Below are 19885 nucleotides of genomic sequence, written 5' to 3'. Positions count from 1 at the left end.
ATTAAATGTCATTGAAGTTAGACGAGAGTTAAAATATCGATGATCTTGCTCATGTTTATATGGACCAAAGTACGGTTGCGCAGCGGAATGAAAAGGCGTCAGATGTCAGTGCTAATCGGCCATTAGCAATTTCTGTCGTATTACTAAAGCCTAATTCACATAAGTGCGTTTTTTGGCGCTTGTTATATGTTAATGTTTAAATCCATTACTTTAAAATTTATTGTATTAATAAATGAAAGAAAAAAATTGAGTAGCGCATTATAAACCTTCAAAAGCAGTAAAATTTTGTTTAGTTTAGTTAGTAATATTTGACGCATGACTAATGGTTGATTCACATAACTACGTTTTTTGTGCTCATTATTATTTCAATTTCTGAATGGTTTCTTTTATTCAATAATATGAGGTCTATTTTTTTCCTCTATTTATATGCCAAGGACATCAGATTTACGAAATTATTGATATTAATTTTAAAATCCACAAGATATACATTTTATTATTATTGTTCAAGAAATCGAAAAGTATATTGATACCTAGTTGTGCCCAGCCCTAGCCTTATCTTAAGGTTTGTGAAGCTAAACAAAAGTGACGTATAGTATAAACGAACCTTTATCCCATGTTAATGTTAAATTGCTTGACATTTGTGACCTGATTAAAGCAAGATTCGCATGATCCAGTACATATAGGCTTTAATATATTTAGAACAAGAGAGAAATAGTGAATTTATAATAATCAGAGTGTCAAAAGAATTTATCGTTTATTGTTTCTATAATATTTTAAATAATTTCGATTGATTAATTTTAGGATCCATATTTTTCTGAAAATCAAAACGTATATCGATAGCTCTGCCCAGCCCTATAATCATCTTAAGTTATGCGTAGCGGAATAAAAACTACGTCGTGTAGTGTGAACGAGCCATAATCCCACGTTAAAGTCAAATTGTTTGACATTTTTGACCTGATTAAAGAAAGATTTACATGAACATATTTTTGTATGCAATAATGTTTGGCTGCTTCAATCTACAAAATTATTGAAATTAATTTCAAATACATATTTTTATAGAAATCAAAAAGCATATCGATAGTGGTGCCCAGCCTTATAATAATTATGCTCTTAAATCTTAATAGACCTAGAGTCGCAGTGGAGGGACACAAGGTGCTTCACTTACAACAAATCTAATCTAACCTATTATAATTTTACGATAAAGTTTTACAAGTGTGCTTAGCGAAATAAAAATTACTTCGTATAGTGTAAAGGTACCATAATACGATGTTAATGTATTTGACATTTGTAACCTGATTAAAGCATGATCCACATGAACCAGTAAATACAGGCTATAATATATTTAGAACAGAAGGACATAGAGAATTAATCAATAGTGTCAAAAAAATTTATCGTTTATAGTTTCTGTAATCTTTTTTTATGTTATTTTAAATAATTTTGATTGGTTCGCTGATTAGTAAACAAATTATGCCAATGATGCCAGTTGACGTCACTAAGTCAACCGTTCAACACACAGAGGTCGCAGATGCAGCAGGATTCCATGGAAGTGCAGACTGACTTATCATGTATCCTCTCTGTCTTTCACTCAGAAAACAAACGAGAGCGCTATAATGACGTATGTCGGATTAAGAAGTCCTTAGTTCGACGACGCACCGCGAGTTGGGAAGTGGCGCTGCGAAAATTCCCTTCTCGTTTGTTTTCAGATGTTTCATTTTTCTCAGTCAGCAAATGGCGTCGAAAGTGGAGGTTTACGAATTTTTTTCCCGAAATCCGTGACTTAAACGAAACGCGTATTTTTTAAGCTCAAATTTCCCCATCAAACCAGCGTTTTTCGATGTTTCCGTCTATACCGCGCAATTGTTCGCGCTCGCCTCCAAACAGTCCCGTGAAATTTATGCTAAATCATCCAACAATAAGTGAGTAATCCCCAAAAGGAGAACGATGAACGAAGAAACCGAAGCGAAACCGGCCGAGGAGCGCCCCGCTTGGCCCCCGGCGGAAGGAACCAGCGTTCAAGTCACATCCCCGCACCCCCATATGCCCATGCCTATGCCCACTACTCCACAGGGTGCTCCAGTTAATTCAGGTTTCGAATATGAGTTGCCATTCGAATTGGCCCAGCAAGGCTGGAAGAAGTTCTGGTCTAAAAGGGAGAACAGACCCTATTTTTGGAATAAAATGACTGGGGAAAGCTTGTGGGAGATGCCTCCAATTGTTAAGCCACAGTTTGACCCGATTACTGACCCATTGGGCATATCTGGACCACCTCCGCCACCAGCTCAACCTATACAGGCACCAGTACCTTTAGGTATATGCTCTTGTTAGGAACCCAATTCTTGGAGTATGTTTTAAATTAGATTTCTTTATTCCTGATTTGATATTATATGTCTCAAATGAATAGTCTCGGAAATAGTAGTTTATTTCAAAGAGATAAGTATTGGATGTTTTAACAATAAATCAGTAAAATTTTTAATGATGCTGTTCTATACTAATAGGGACCCTGAGATATACTTGGCGGAAGAAGTTATTATTGGATAGGATTAGCTCATTTTTTTACACAAAAATTATGAACTTGTAGGTAAAGGTTATTACAGAGACTTTAAGTCAATTGACTATAATGCTGTTTCAATGTGTATGTCCGGCTTTGTTTGGGATGAATTATTTTTGAATAAAGCCCTTACCGATATGGTAAATATATTTTATGAGATAATGTACTTGAGTATAGATAAATTTGTGCCCTTCAAAAGATAAAAAAGATTTCTTATTTGGTTTACAAGTAAACATAAATCTTTAATTATAGAAAAAAAAAAACAAGAGATATGTATGACTATATTTTAGAGTGCAAGTCACTGAAGGGGTGGTGTTAAGGGAGTATGTTGAGATCACTAAGATTTCTCTCAGGTCTAATTTTATGAATATTTGGAGGATATGCTACATCCTGAGATAGTTAATCTATTCACCAAATCAGCCAGTGAAGTTTGTGAGTTTAATGGAATCATTTATCTCAATTTTGGATATAGATATAAGTAAAGGGTCAGGCTTAGATGGTTTTTCCCCAGTTTCTTTAGGTAGTTCAACTTTCTATTAGCACAGCTTCTGTTCTTTATGTTTAATTTATCCCTCCAATCAGAGTTTTTCCTTCCCACTGGAAGACCAGTTACAAAACACCAATTCATAAACATGGTGACCAAGTGACTAATTACAGAGCTCTCAACAAGTACCATGCCTAAGACTTTTAAAAGTTTTATCTGCAATGTTCCTCTTTAGTTTCAACTTGGTTTTGTCGCTGGTTAAATATTCTAATATTTGCTGACTTTCTAACCAGTTCCCTGAAGGAATGTTATACATTCCTTGTATACAGACTTCTCCAGCACTTTTTTAATATAGCACTGCCAGATGCACCTGTCAGATTAAGGAAAAATATTAAAGCATTTGTATCCTGAATTGTTTTTTCTTAATCTTGTGTTGTAAATAATTGTTTATGGGCACTACCAAATCGAACAAAAATAGAGTTTCTATTCTATTTGTCTTCTTTTTCTAATAAAAAATCTTACCTCCTAGTTGTTAAGTTCTATTGAATAACTTGTGTTTTCTTGGCGTATAGAGTTCATAATAATAGTTTTATTAACAGTTTCCCAATTTTGATTACATAATTTTTGTACATATAAAAAAAAAAGGGAAGAGTGTAAAGAGAAAATAAAATATTTAAACTATAGTAGTATGATATGCATTTGACAAAGTGCCTTATGAAATATTCGGATAGGCGTACAAAAAAAGTCAATATCTTTACAGTGGTTATTGGCTAGTTACACAGCCTAGTTAATGGACTATTCATACCATAACTTGTTCTGTGGTATTGAACGCAGAACAATTTTGGATCACAAGTGAGTCTCTGAGGAGTGATAATATTTACCAATTCGGTACAATTAAACACATTATTAACAATATTATATAAAGTGAATAGATCAAGTATTAAACAACACTCTTTCAAAGAATTTAGATTTAAGAGATTTACCGTATAATTGTAATCAATGCCTTCTATAGATATGCCAAGTTAAAACGCAACAAGTCTAAGGAATTTTCTTTCAATTTTGTCAATTATTCAGTGTATATGTGATATTGTGGTGACCAAACTAGACTAGCATATTCTAGTACAAATCGCACATAGGAGCAATAAATGGCTCTTTGAATGTCATTAAAATCCTTTAAAGTTCGATTAGTAAAACCCAATAGCTTCATTGCTTTACTCCTAATAAAATTTATATGGTAATCAAACCTAAGATTACTATACACCCAGATCTTTAATTTCATTAACTCTACCCAAGATATTGTTATTATATCATTTACTTCATCTTAGTGTAGGCATGCAATTGTGATTTTAAATTCAATTTTTTCTTTGTAACATTCGGCTTTTTCCTTATTGAATAAGTAAATATTAGGCAAAAATCTGAAATTTTTAAGTAAACTTTAATATATAGGACACTATAGAGTTTAAAAATAATAGTTAATTAATTTTCTATTTTCCATACCTAGGTAAAAGGAGAGCTTCTGAAGATATCCAGGGACCCCTTGCCAAAAAATTCATTTTGGCTGGACCTTGGGACTTGGAAATACCTACAAATGTGATCATTTTTGAAAGACCACTTTGTATGTACATGCACTCACATCCAGATGTTGAAGGATATAGGTAATAGAATATGCACTCAATTAAATTAAAAGAGTTGTCATAAATTGTATTTATAAAGGTGTGCTTGGCTCTCTAAACTGAGGCAGTGCTACCAGGAATTGTGTCATTCTAGAGAGGGAATTGATGCTCCCAAAGATTCTTTTAATAGATGGTTAATGGAAAGAAAGGTCATTGATACAGGTGACTTCCCCACTTCCTAATTCCTTCTCATAACCAATTGTTAACCCACATTTATTTTCAGGATATGATCCCTTTTTACCAAGCAGCTGTTATCCAGAAATATCCCTGTCCATGTACAGGGAAATCATGAATGACATTCCTATAAAGCTGGTGAGGCCCAAGTTTACCGGGGACGCCAGAAAACAGCTTTCTAGGTATTTAAAATTGTCTTTTTTTGAAATGTGGGACAATTTTTTGCTCATAAAGGGGGTTTTAGATGGGCGGAAGCCGCCAAGTCCATAATGGAATCCAGAAATGCCGAGTCTGAGAGCAGAAAGGTGGTTAAGTGGAATGTAGACGAAACATTTCAGTGGTTAAGGAAAACTGTTGGGGCCACTTATGATGATTTTCAGGTAATAAACAAAACACAATTCACTTCTAATCCTATTTTATGAATAGCTCAGTGGACAAGTTTTTTGTTTTCATCCAAGAGATGTTAATATTCTTCTTGTAATCAGCGGAGAAGAACATTTTCTCTCAGAAATATATCCCTAAAACCATTCAACTCGACTGGAACAATTTTAATACCCTTTTTACGTTTCAAGGATCGTCTGGCCCACCTGAAACAGCAATGCCAGCCCCACTTAACTGAAACAGTCAAACCGTCAGTGGAAGGGATTTGCCTGAAAATCTACAATCTCTCCGTGGAATATGCGAGAAAAGTCCGCGAAAAATCAAACGGGATTTTAAAGGAACACGGAATGGAACTGCCGCCGCATCCTTTTGCCCCACAAGCAATCAGAAAGGTAATAATTATAGCCCAATTTAAAATATAATCTTACTTAGGAACAGAAACCATGAGGTCTTTGCAGGATAAGCACAACATTTTTTGTTTAAATAAGTACTATTGCAAAAGGTTAAATTACTGGGCATTGCTGTGTGCTAATAGATTGATTCTGAATTTTAAGTTGCACTAGAAAGGAAAAAAATTGATTTTTTGGGAAAATATTCATCAGTGGTTTATTATTTATGGAAATAATGTAACAATGGCTGCGCACAGAACTGGTTCAAACAAGTTTCATAAACTTTGCTATTAAAATAAGTTCCCATAGTTTACTTAAAGTAAACGTTCCTTAGAAGTCATTTAGAAAATTTTCTTGAAAATATGTTTTCTCTTCCAGGCAGTTGAAATCTAGAAGAAGTTTTGGCAAAAGTATTTTGGAAAATGGCTTCAACTGCCTGGAAGAAATAAAAAAATCCTATTTTTACTTTAATATTGAAAAGAATAAATAAATATGATTAAAAATGTTTTAACAATTTCAACAAATGGTCTTTTGAACATTCTTTGTCAGTGTTAGTCTGTCAGTGCTACTAAAAGGAAGTTGAAGAATGATTCTTGAAATACAGAAATATTCTGAGATTGTTACCTAATGCCCATAAAAAAAGTAAAATTTATATTCAATTAAACCTCTAACAATGATTTTTTTAAGGTGGCTTCAACGGCCTGCAAGAATTTAAAAAAAAGGTGAATCCAGACATTTTAAGTATTATTTGGGGTTGAAAATGGTATTTAAATACCAACCACAAAATACCATTTCCAATACAAAATCTCTGGTCACAAATTCACAAGAATTATTTAGGGTGTCATTGACATAAACAATATTGCATTGCATAACAATAATCATCCTACTCTAATAAAATACTATGGTTGGCATAAATGCGTGTCTGTAAAAACTTAGGTTTCTTCAAGGAAAAGATTTCAGAACTATCATAAATCAATGTTTGTTTTATAAAAATATAAAATATATTATAAAGAATTGATGCGTAATATACAGTTTTGACCTTTTTGGTAATAGATATTGTATTGGAATCTAAGAAACTATGAAAAGTTCTTAAGAACTGTGTAACCAATTTCACTTTTTGATATATTGTGAGAAATTTCTGCTTGGTAACTGCCGATTTATGTTTCTTTAAATCTCTGAGAATAGTTAAATAATTTTTTCACATAAAAAATAATTGTTTTTAAAGTTAAAAAAAAAACATTTCAAATATTCAGATGATTCTAAAATCCAAAAAAAGTTCGCTCCTGGTTCCTTTAATAGCTTATAAAACTGGTTTAAGACTGCTCAGTTTTTCTGTCACAATTTGTACGATGTGGAAATGTTGACCAATACTGTATTTAACAATAAATATTGAACTGCACAGTGTCATTTGGCATAAGGTACATTTTTCCTAACATTGGAAGCTAAATTCCGCTTTCTTTTTCAAGTAGTCCGTGTCTCAGAAGATGACATACCTCACAGATAACAACCTTCTACTTCTCTTGGTCACACCAGCTTTTTTTCTAGCTAACGCAGTTGGTTGAACGTTTATGCTTAAATGCTCCAGATCATTTTCTTATAACAATATTGGTTCTAAAGGAAGTTAAATAAGTATCCTGAGCTCCTCTATGCTTCACCACTTGCAATCGTTTAACACATGATTTAATTATAGCAGATAAAGACCCCTACGTTTGATATTGCGTTGTTTTTATTGCGTCAATCAGTATGACGTATTTCTCAGAATGTATAAAACTCGTTTTTGAACTTTATCTTAAACTAAAGTTTCATATCTATTGAAAAGCGATGCATAACAGAATATAGACTTACTTTTTTCTAATATACTTTTATCTTAATTGTTGCTTTTTTCTTAATTGTTGCATTTTATGAATAATTTTTTTATTAAGACGAGTAGAAGCTCTATTTTGCTTTTTAGTAAAGCTTGACAAAACGTACCACCGTTTGGTCGCGACCAATCAGAGCAGAAAAAATTATACTACTAACTATATAATGGTATATTTTACTTAAATGCTGCCCGTACAAATTTAGTTAGTGATATATAATAAAAACATGAAGTATTCATATACAGTATTGTGCAAAAAGATAGCAACACTGAACTCTCCTGTTATATATCTTTTAGTATCTATTTTATAAGTAAGGTTTATATATTATTTACAATTATTAACACTTCTTTCCAAGCCTTTTCCACTATTTCAAAAAGAATATTTGTATTACAGCATGTTAGGTGCCTGATTTTGGTGTCAATGTAATGCCATAAATTCTCTATAGGGTTTAGGTCTGGCGATTGAGATGGCCAGACCATTACATTTATTTTTTCATCAGATAGCCACCTCTTAACAAATTGAGAAGCATGTTTTGGATCGTTGTCATGCTGAAATATGGCTGTTACTGGCATGACTTCATCCCTATATGGCACTAAATGTGTTTTCAGAATGTCTTTGTACATGAAACGATCCATTTTGCCCACTATTCTTACTATGGGTCCCATGCCACGAGCCGAGAAACATCCCCATACGAGAATATTTCTCCCTCCATGTTTAACTGTGAGGCAAATGTACTTTTTGTTTAATCTTTGTTCACTGGGGCGTCTGACGTACATCACTCCATCAGTCCTGAATAAATTATATTTAGATTCATCACTAAATACGACTTTCTTCCAATCAGCTACAGACCAGTGAACATGAGATTGGGCAAAGTGAAAACGAGCCTTGACGTTCTTCTTTGAGAGTAACGGTTTTTTGGCGGGGCGACGAGCAGGTAAGTTGGCATCAAGTAATCTTCTCCTTACGGTACTGGAACTGAGGTTTACTCCTCCACCCTCTTTTAATTTTGCCAAAATATGGGAAGAAGACAAAAAAGTATTTTCTTTGGAAGTTCGTAGCAGCTGCCTATCCATCCTCAAATTTGTTTTTCTCGGTCTACCAGGAATGGGCGCCGGTGCAGCTGTTCCAGTAAGGCGACATTTTTTGCAAACTCTGGATACGATTGACCTGTGAAGCAGTAAGCTTCTTGCAATGTCACTCTGCCTAACACCATTTTCGTAATACTCCACAATAATTTTTCTTACATCACCAGAGACGGTTTTTGAGCGACCCATTTTAAGTTAATTCTGAGATTCAAAAATAACAACTTTACAGCAGGTAAATCGATATTTAACTGATAAAATAAATGCGAAACAAGAATGTTGCTATATTTATGCACATGGTCTAAATAAACAAACATGAAGTTCCTTACTCTGCATTGGCATTCTTATGATATCTCGGTATATTTATAAATAATACAGAGGCGTGTACTTAAAAGTAAAGAAATAATATGGAATAAATAAAGGAGCAAATAATATTTTTGAAAACATCGCTTGTTGCTATATTTATGCACAATACTGTATGTATTCACTATTCATTTATTTATTTATTTATATGGTGTCTTAGGTATGGTGTTATCCGGTGCAATTCGCCATAGGCTGTCCGAGGTTACCGGTGGTCGAATATCTGCCGGACAGGGACCAAGCCATATTGCGGTACCAAGGGGACGCGTTAGCTATTAATAGCCTGTACCTCCAAAAATTAGTAAGTAAGGTTTTTTCGTATTTTAAGTTTGGATGCTTCTTTAGGTTGTTTGTCTTAAATTTTTCTTTAACTCTTCAAAAAGAAATTATTACACTTTATTCGTAAGTGTATGATTGAAGGGATATTTCTTTATGTGTCAGTTTCAATTCTTTGCTCAAGATTTCAAAGATTAAGAGTCTCTAATTTTTGAGCAATTTTTTTAGTAATAGTAAGTCATTTATTTTAAATTCTGTACAGAAGTAATAGAACGTGAAACATCGTTAAACAAAAACCTGCTAGACATCATAAAATTTCCTTAGGCTGTGTCTTTTCAGTTTGCTTTTTAAGAGTTTTCCGATTAATGCTTTTAAAGCTTGTCAATGTTTTAGCACTCTCTATATGCACTGCAAGATGATTAAATATTCATATGCTTAGATATATTATTATTTAGTCGAGCATCGTCCTATCTTTCAGAATTCAAGTTGGTCAGATATGTTTTGTAGATTTTATATGTCAAGCAGCAAGTTTCCACTATATATTTTGTCTTTGAATAAAGGCCTACATGTTTCTCTTGGTCCTTTGCAACTTTGCCCTTTTCTGTAGCACAAAAACAGAATTAAGAAGATATTTGTGTGCAGCATATTGAGTGCAGTAGCCCCAGAATGCGATGAGCATCCACTAGCCTCTCTGTTAAATGAAATTGATTTATTTGTTGTCTTACCACTCAAAGGAACTTTTTACAGCTAACAACTTGTAAGTTTCTATTTTTTATTACTATTTGGTAATACTATTACTACAGGAAAATCTGAAGCTTAATAATTTAGTTTTGCCAACGTTTAAAGATAGAAGGTTACCATCGCACCACTATTTAACCTTTATTAAGTCTTCGGAAACATTTCTGCTGCTGCAGTGCTGATCAGTATCAGAGTGCAAGGTTGTTTTCTCGTCAGCAAATACTGTAAAATGTCCCTTAATGTCCAGACAAGTCAAATCATTGACGTATAGTAAAAATAATATAGGGCCAAGCACAGAACCCTGTGAAACTCCATTGAGTATACATGAGAAATAAAACCCAAGGACCTAAAAATTGTATTCTATTTGATAGGAGAGATCTAAACCACTCCTATCTACCTCTATAACCATAGTTAAAGAGTTTGCCAAGCAGTACCTCATGAGTAATGGAGTTAAATGTATTTGACAAATCAAAAAAAGACTGTGGTGACAAACGCTATTTATTAGGCTCAAAAAAACCCACCAAGAAGGCAAATGCATTGCATCTCTCGCACCTAAGCTTCCCCGAAAACCAAACTAAACTTATTATATTATTATTTCTTAAAAACACAATTTTTTTTTCATAATACATTGGTTTAAAGATGTTTTGCATTTTTTTGTCGCGAGAACGACAACCTTGCTTAACTTTTATAATTCCATTCCTCTACTAAAGTATAGACTTCTACTACAGTGGCGAAGCATACGAGTAGACAAGGTAGACACTGTCTACCCAAAATTATCCAGTTATTTGTCATTAATTTATTACGTAATTATTTCATGTAATTGTTGAATTAAAATTAAAATGAACACAGAACGTAGTCGCTGTCCTTACTATTATTATATAGTATCTAAACGGCTATATCTATCTATCTATAATATCTAAGGCGCGCCCCGCCTGACGCACCAATTAGAATAAAAATGCAGGGCTGACACCCAATTAATGTATACGAGCCCCAGGAAGACATTGATATTTGTCTTCCGAAATTTAGAGCTAAGAAAGACATTCGAGCTTTTGTCTATCGAAGTCGACCAGCTATTTTATTATGCTGTGGAGGGTTATTGTTTATGGACACGCTTGATCTGGTCGGCCGCAATACATCTTCAGTTTTGTTTTTTGATGAATCTGCATTTGGCATTTGATGCGGGCGCGTGCTATAGTAATTTAATAATTAGTATTTTTATTTTTGGGTGTATAGAAACGGTTTTTTAGTGGTTATTTATGAACGACTGTTCGATATTGGCAATTGTATTTTAGTTGTGTTTTTATTTGTTTTTAAATAATTTTAAAATAATGGACATTATGGATTTATACGTTATGGTTATACCTATGTTGTGTTTTTTTTTGTAAGTAGTATTTTTTTTTATCTATCTATCTTTTTATGCTAGTAGTAATAATTTTTTTTTATATCACTGCATAATTTTTCTCTTTTATTCTCTATTTCATTAAAGTGAATAATATTAAATACACGTTTTTTTCTAATTAACGATTTTTATTGTTTGTCTACCTGAAAAAAAAGTTCACGCTTCGCCACTCCTACAGTACATTTCCTTTTTTAACCAATATATCAATAATTTTGGATAGGGTAAAAGAGATATGAGTCAATAGTTAACAGGAACATTTAATTCACCCTTTTTAAATAATGGAGTTTTATATTTTTTGTAAAGAGAAATTTTTCTTAAATATATTTAAAATTAAGAAAATCCCCAAAGAAGTTGAGCGGTACAAGAGAACCAGACACTCCTGTCCGGTGAGTAGCTCCACACAGATCGTGAAAATGTCCAAAATTTAATCTACTATAAATTTACCTTGCCTTAACTTGCCCTTGCCATTGCCTCTTTCTATATAAATCCATTTGGCAATCGTGACTTTACCTATTTTCCTTGTCTTAGTTTTCTCTTTAGGAAATAAAGCTTAAGTAATGCCGAAAGCAGGTTGTAAAACTAATTTTTCCTAGTCTAAACAGACTCAACCACATATCTCAAAAATTGGTTGTACTTCGATAGGTAAGAATAGAAAATACGCTTTAGACTTCATTTGGGTGCCTTTCCGCTTCAGATTATTAACTTTTTTACCAAAAATCAGGGATAAATATTTTTATAACCTTCCTAAATTTAGAAATTAATTTTTTCAACAATCTTTTGCTTTTATCTCCAATTCGTTTTCGAAATAGTTGACAGAAGAGTTTACAAATTTAAGTAAAAGTTAAAAACAGTTATTCCTTGCAATCTGACAAACTAATGGATATCTACGTGTATGTCTACTACAGTTTACGTCTTTCTTGTTAAGTAGATTTTTAATTATTCGTAATTAAATGTGTCATCTTTTTGTTGGGGCTGGAAGTTAAACAGGTCTCATACATTATAATAATTGCTGTTCATGAACCTACATGATATATTATAATTGAAGGAAAACAATTGTTCATGTGATGTGATGGTTAACTAGAATAGCAAAATTTGGTAGACTTTGCTTGTTACTTAATAAAGGCCAGATTTATTTATTTATATGAAACAATAAACCCTCGTCTGTATTTGTGTTTTAGAGAGAAATGCCTTTAAAAGTTGAATTAAGTAAGTATATTAAAAGTTTGTCAAACCCGCTCTCTTTATGTAATTTTTCACATAATGTTGCAAAAGAATTTGTAGATATGATAAGAACACGCTGGGGAATTAATATACTACTATGTTAAAGGCATAAATAAATCTACTTACTATTGCTTTAAATATTTGTCGTATACCTGCTCGTTTTTTAGGAACATTTATACCGACACAACTGTTTCGACGATCGGAAATTCGAGCTGTTCATCCCGAGGGTGTGGGTCCTCCTGAAGAGATACGCCACCTTTTTAGGTGTAAATCCGTCATCGAATAACGCCAACGTGGACATCAGGGACACGCAACAATCTCTACCGGTTACGGTGTTCGAGTGTCTCAATCGCGCTTTCGGGGTCACCTTCGAGTGTTTCGCTTCTCCGCTGAACTGTTATTTCCGGCAATATTGTTCCGCATTCGCCGATTGCGATTCGTATTTCGGTAGTAGAGGGTAAGGTTTTGTTGTTTCTTAAATATTTATTGTATCGTCTAATTTTGAAACGTTTTTAGTCCGTTCCTGCAATTGAAAGCGGTATCCGGTTCTTTTGAGGCAAACCCTCCGTATTGTGAAGAGCTTATGGAAGCCTCGGTGAATCATATGGAACGGTTGTTGAATGAAAGTGCGGAGCCGCTTAGTTTTGTCGTTTTGGTACCGGATTATCGCGAACCAACTCCGGCGGCCCTGGTACGTTTGGAGTCCAGTCAATTTAAGCGGAAACAAGTCACGATACCGGCGTACGAGCATGAGTTCAGACATGGGTTTCAGCACGTTTTAAACAGGTAAGATTGGTTCAATGTCAGTTATTAATAATTAAGTGCTATCAATTTATACAATAGCGAAAATATTGGGTAATATATCTGTCATTTATTTAGTCAAAAAAAACTAAGACAATTTCCAAATTACTGCATCAAAACTTAGATAAAACAGTCAAAATTACAAGGTGCCTTACTTTCGTATGTTTTATGGGGTTTCTCGCTTATGAAAAGAGATAGAGAGACGCGGTTTTCGCGACACCATGCCACTTTTTAATGCAACCAAAGATTAATTAATCAAATTTGTCATAGCTATCTTAGTTTTTGTGCTACAGGGTGATTTTGATAAAGTAGCATTTTCAGTCGTCCCCCGTAACTCTGTTATTCTCAGACATATTAAAAAAATAAACACTAATATTTTTAATTTTTTATGGGTAGAATCCAGTGGCGTAGCAAAATTTTCTTTAGGGGTCGTAGTTTTTGAGATATTAACATTCCTAATTTTTTTAATGACACCCTATATATGTTTTTATATCTGTTTCTGCTTTCCATGAGCCTTACAAAAATAAAGCATGGTCTTATAAATAATGTAAATTTTTTTTTAATCATTGGTAATAGTTGTGGGTAACAAAATGATTAACGTTCTGCCATTACTTAGGTATTTGATTTTGCAAAATCTTTAATATTTTTTATCTTTAATGATTTTTATTTAAGTCTTTAATCTTTAATGATCAGGAAGCTTCGAATTGTGTTGACATTAGTGAACTCTTTTCTAAGTATTTTAGTGGAGTATTTGAACCTTTTGATACACCAACTTTAATTGAGCCTAGTCAATGTTAAGAATGTTTTGTAGTTAACAATATTGATATAAATGACATTAAATCCGCACTTATATCTATGGATCCTAAAAAGGGACCTGGCCCAGACGGTTTTCCTTCATTTTTTTTGAAGTCCTGTCCTAGCTTGTGCGAGCCCTTGCATATTTTGTATAATCAATGTTTATCCAGCGGCATTTTTCCTAATATTAAGGAGAATCCTGTCCATATTCTACAAGTTCTTTAGGACACAAGAAGGGGTCAAAAAAAGTCTTAATTATCCAGAAAATTCCTATTTATTGGCTACCAGTTTCGTGACTTCCACATGTCACATCATCAGGCCAAGGACTAAAGTAAAAAAGAAGACATTACAACTTTAAAATATAATAGAAAATACAACGTTTTTTTTTACGTAAGAAACTGTTTAAACTTAAAAATGACAGACACCTTTCTAATTCAAACATTGAAATAAGAGAACAAGGGAATTGTAATGTGCATCGTTTTCATAAACCATTTTTGAATTTATCCGACACTGTTTTTACTAAACTAGAAGAAAATATTTTATCAAAAGGTTTAAAGTATAGACCTCCCGCTACTAGCCATAAATCATTGGTACAGAATCTAGAAACTCTTACCACCGAAACTGAAACAATTCTTCAAAATCTTGAAAACGACAATATTAATCTTATCAGATCACAGTGTGAAAATCTGTTAAGAACTGAATATAAAAACATTAAAAAACAAAATAAATCACCTTTGCATGGTAACTTTAATAATAATTTAATAAAATCAATTAAAAATAAAATTAAGACTTCTAATTTAACGTTAACCAAAGCAGATAAAGGAAACTGTGTGGTTGTATTGAATAAAGTCGAGTATGATACTAAGGTTTTTAATTTTATAGAAAACAATAACATTAAGAAACGATCTGCTAAACTTCCAAGTTTTATCAAGAATGTCAATGATGCTCTTAAATTTGCGTCTTCAATAATTAGCCCACAACTTCGTTGTTCTCTCTCAGCGAACTATACCACAATCCCCAAACTTTATGATTTAGTTAAAGTACATAAATCGGATATATCAGCCCAGATGCCTATCCGACCAGTAGTTTCTTTTACTAACTCTCCAACTTATAAGCTCGCAAAATGGCTCAACAGAAAACTTATGGAAACCATTAATTGTAATTTTGTACATACAGTAAAAAATAATGTCAGTCTGGTTGATAAACTAAAGAATGTAGATATCCCCAATAACTCTTTTCTGATTTCGCTAGATGTTACAAATTTATTCACCAATGTTCCGTTAGTAGAAGCTATTGACTTAATTAAAAATAAATTATTCAGTTCATCCCTAACAAACATTGAAGCTCAACATATGTTAAACCATTTAGAAATATGTCTAAAACAAAACTTTTTTAATTTCAATAGAGAGACATATGTGCAAGAAGATGGGCTAGCGATGGGCTCTCCATTGTCTCCCCTTCTTGCAGACACATTTATGGATAATTTTGAGAAAAACCACATTTTAAATAATAATCCCTACAGTCATAATATCGCTTACTACTATCGGTGTGTCGACCATTGTCTTTTATTGTGGAATGGAAATCGAAAAGATCTTGATAGTTTTTTGTCAAGCATAAACAACATACACAATAATATTAAATTTACACTAGAAATTCAAGCTAATAATAAAATTAATTTCTTAGACCTAACTATAACCAACTTTAACAATAGGCATGATTTTGAGATTTATAGGAAACCGAGCCATACTGGGGTAATAATACATAACGAATCTTTTCCACTAGTCATAAAATTGCTGCATTAAACAGTTACGTAAATAGAGCCATAGATATCCCAATGACATCGGAACATAGAGAAAAGGAGTTTAATATTATTAAGCAAATTGCCACAAAACATTAGTTGCCTTTAAATCTCAGAAGACATTAGGTAATCTCTTTTTAAATAATAAAGATAAAGATGATATTTTAGCGTGCAAGACATTATTACATCGGAAGAACAAAACGAAATTTTAAGAGTAGATTTGCAGAGCATAATAGATGTATCAGACAACACAATTCGGAATCTCTTTTTGCTAAACATATAATTGAAACAGGACATTGTACAGATTTTAATAGTAATTTTAAAATAATTCATCGTTTACAGGATAATCGCCTTTTGAACAATTTAGAGTACTTAGAAATTCAAAGATCACTTAAGAAAGACCATCACAATTCCTTAAATATACAAGTTCACATGGGAGAAAATAACCTAATTAAAACTTTATTTGACTAATAATTATTTATAAACGATCTACAGCCGTAGAGCTATCTATCGCGCGTCTAGGCAATTTATATCTATGAGATATACAGGGTGTCTCACGACGAATAGACGCGATTGATATCTCAGAAACTAATTTTTCAAAAATTTTAAAAATTTGGCAACATGGTACAGTCGATGGGGGCCACACAACTAAAATATTTTGACAGTTGTGACGTTTCCGGTTATACCGGAAGTAGGTGTCAACTTCGTTATTTTAAATAGAACACCCTGTATATTTTTACATTTTTGGCTTCTACGTGAAATTCCAGGTATATTTTGTGTATAATATCCTATACCTAAGTGTAACCGTTTTTGAGATATTTTTAATTTCATGTGAAAAACTATGTTTATAAGCCCTAACATAATTACCGATCACTCCCTTTTAGTAGCCTTTATTTATTGGTTAGTTTCGGTTTTATTTTAAAGGAAGGACCACTTTAAAAGACTATTTTAATATTTGGCTTAAAACAAGATATAGGGGGGTCAAAAACTAGCATTAAAAATTGAAATGAAAAAATCTTTAAAAGTCAATTTTTTTAAATGGAAACCCCTTATTTTTATAATTTTTTCATAAAGATAATTAAAAATAAGGTTAACTTTATATAAGATTATCAAGTCCAAAAATTGATAGTTTCCGAAATATTGACAGTTTAAATTTGGCCTAATGTTAAAAGCCGTATATTTACACGGTACACGTGTCAAGGATTGTTGATTAGTTGACCATGATGATTGTCATAGTAACCGCTGCAAGCAACAGTAAGATAATGGATTATAATAGAAATGTACACTTTTTAATTAAATTATACATTAAATAACACTTTTACAAAGAAAACTTAAATAGCAAGTCACTTATAAATTTGATGCATATAATCCATTATCTTACTGCCGCTTCCAGCGGTTACTATGACAACCGTCATGATCAACTAATCAACAATCCTTGACCTGTGTACAACTATACGGCTTTTAACATTAGGCCAAATTTAGTTGCCAATACTTCAAAAACTATCAATTTTTGGACTAGATAACCTTATATAAAGTTAACCTTATTTTTAATTATCTTTATGAAAAAATGATAAAAATAGGGGGGTACTATTTAAAAAAATTGACTTTTAATGATTTTTTCATTTTAATTTTTAATGCTTGTTTTTGACCCCCCTGTAACGTTTTTTTAGTTAAACATTAAAATAATCTTTTAAAGTGGTCCTTCCTCTCAAATAAATCAAAACTAACCAATAAATAAAGGCTACTAAAAGGGAGTAATCGGTAATTATGTTAGGGCTTATAAACATAGTTTTTCACATGAAATTAAAATTATCTCAAAAACGGTTACACTTAGGTATAGGACATTATACACAAAATATACCTAGAATTTCGCGTGGAAGCCAAAAATGTAAAAATATACAGGGTGTTCTATTTAAAATAACGAAGTTGACACCTACTTCCGGTATAACCGGAAACGTCACAACTGTCAAAATATTTTAGTTGTGTGGCCCCCATCGACTGTGCCATGTTGCCAAATTTTCAGAATTTTTGAAAAATGAGTTTCTGAGATATCGATCGCGTCTATTCGTCGTGAGACACCCTGTATAGTACTGTAAGTAACCTATATACACGAATTGATGATTAGTTTGTAAATAGATAGATGTCGTTAATGATATTGTTTGTTTGAATAAATTAATGTGGCGTCCGTTTTTTTACGATTTTAACATTGAAAATTATATACACCTACATACACGTATAGTACAGTGTTGATCTTGGGTTTTTTATTTGTTTATATTAATGCGGACGTAATTTTTTTAAAAAGTTTTTATTATATTTGTGTTGTCCACGTACATAAAAACATAAATGTCCATTGTGTTTCTATGTGTTTTAATTTTATGGTGTTGACAAATCTCGTTTTATAATTGCAAGTACCTAACATAATTTGTATCGCCAGAAAAACGTTGTATTTTCTTTCTATTATATTTTAAAGTTGTAATGTCTTCTTTTTTACTTTAGTCCTTGGCCTGATGATGTGACATGTGGAAGTCACGAAACTGGTAGCCAATAAATAGGAATTTTCTGGATAATTTTTCCTAATATTTGGAAAACAGCTCAAATTGTGCCAGTACTTAAATCTGGAGAAAAAACTCATGTACGGATAATATATTTTAAATGCAAGGGAAATGGGGACAACAAATAAAAGATCATTGAAACAAGCACCGTTTCCATGAATGTTCTCTCTCTTACTTCAGATTTACAGTTAAATTTGTCTTATTTAGGTCAGAATTGAACGTGCGTTCGAATCACGGGACAGTAATAGTATGGCTTCAAAATACCGCGGGGAATCACAAGTGGGAGCCGACGGAAGATCGGGTGCAGGCCCTCCTGGAAGCTTTCCGACCTGGCCGGGAGAGGGAGCGAGACAGACAGGAATTGCTCAGTCCCACACGTTCGGGCACCACTACGGAAAAACCGGAAGCCGTGGCGGTTCATTAGTGTTAAATTATCGGGTAAGTAGTAAATTTGACAAAAACTTCCTTATTGATCCGACCTTTTGTCCCCACTCCAACTGACGCCAAACTTAATTTTGTTTCAGATTTAAGGCATAATTTAGTTGAGTCCCCGTCAGTGATAAAGAGATTTCATATTGAAATTACCTATTTTAGGGTTTACACATGTTATATTATAAGCAGAGCATTTATTTATAAGTTTTTATATTTATTAATATTCAGTTTTATTTATTCATGCTTGGGCGACCGGTGGTAAAAAGTAGATCTCGTGTAGTGCAATTAGGAATCGAGCCAAGATTTTTATACAGGGTGCGCTGGACGCCTTCATTATACACTTTATTTTCTATACAGGGTGTTTTAAATCTTTATTAACACTTCACTGTATATCCAGTTAAGAATGAAACGCTTTTTGTTGACGGAAGTCAGTCTTAGTTAAAGTTGACTATTTTTTTTTAAAACACTGCATGTTTTGTCTTTACAAAAACACCCTGTATATCGTTGGTATACTGCGAAAACTGACCCTGAAGTTAAACATTGAAATTCAAAAGTTTTTTTTTTTAAATGAAAAAGTTAAAACAAAATGTACTTAGACAAATAAGGAACATTACAACCTAAACAATCTAAAACGAAGTACTTACGAACGAAAAACGAAATATTTTAGTATATTTCCACTCATGAACAGGGCAGATTGATATTGACTTGTGTCCACTAAAAATTAATACTATAGATTGAGGACAGTTTTTCACAAAAATGCAAACGTTAAATTTGATATGGGCTATTTAGATCAATTAATTACACGTAAATTATCGATGAAATGGAACAAAAAAACGGGTACGCGTTGTTTATAGTTGATAAATAAAGGCAGATATTCGTTTTTCTTCTAAATATTTAACGAAAATCAAAATTTAATCACACAA

At 32.7% G+C, this 19885-nt stretch overlaps 1 protein-coding gene across 1 annotated transcript; it reads left to right on the top strand.

Annotated features, from left to right (window-relative positions):
* Window positions 1–1676: 1676 nt before the first annotated feature.
* LOC126735070 (mRNA (2'-O-methyladenosine-N(6)-)-methyltransferase) lies at window positions 1677–19183 on the top strand. The gene is made up of 11 exons (XM_050438963.1): window positions 1677–2308; window positions 4534–4687; window positions 4746–4867; window positions 4929–5061; window positions 5124–5259; window positions 5452–5652; window positions 9114–9251; window positions 12752–13041; window positions 13101–13370; window positions 18738–18968; window positions 19055–19183. Exons 1-10 carry the CDS (start codon window positions 1942–1944, stop codon window positions 18952–18954), a joined length of 2028 nt encoding a protein of 675 aa, XP_050294920.1. The 5' UTR covers window positions 1677–1941; the 3' UTR covers window positions 18955–18968; window positions 19055–19183.
* Window positions 19184–19885: the final 702 nt, after the last annotated feature.

This window comes from Anthonomus grandis, chromosome 4 (genome assembly GCF_022605725.1).
Source record: "Anthonomus grandis grandis chromosome 4, icAntGran1.3, whole genome shotgun sequence".
Lineage (NCBI taxonomy): Eukaryota > Metazoa > Arthropoda > Insecta > Coleoptera > Curculionidae > Anthonomus > Anthonomus grandis.
The sequence above is the reverse complement of the archived record's forward strand: the minus strand, read 5'-3'. Positions and strand labels throughout refer to the sequence as shown.

Excerpts from the sequence above, each read along its gene's own strand:
- LOC126735070 (XM_050438963.1), top strand. The coding sequence starts at position 1,942 with ATGAACGAAGAAACCGAAGCGAAACCGGCCGAGGAGCGCCCCGCTTGG. Across the intron at positions 4,688-4,745 it reads CCAGATGTTGAAGGATATAG|GTGTGCTTGGCTCTCTAAAC; the intron begins GTAATAGAATAT and ends GTATTTATAAAG. Across the intron at positions 4,868-4,928 it reads AAGAAAGGTCATTGATACAG|GATATGATCCCTTTTTACCA; the intron begins GTGACTTCCCCA and ends ATTTATTTTCAG.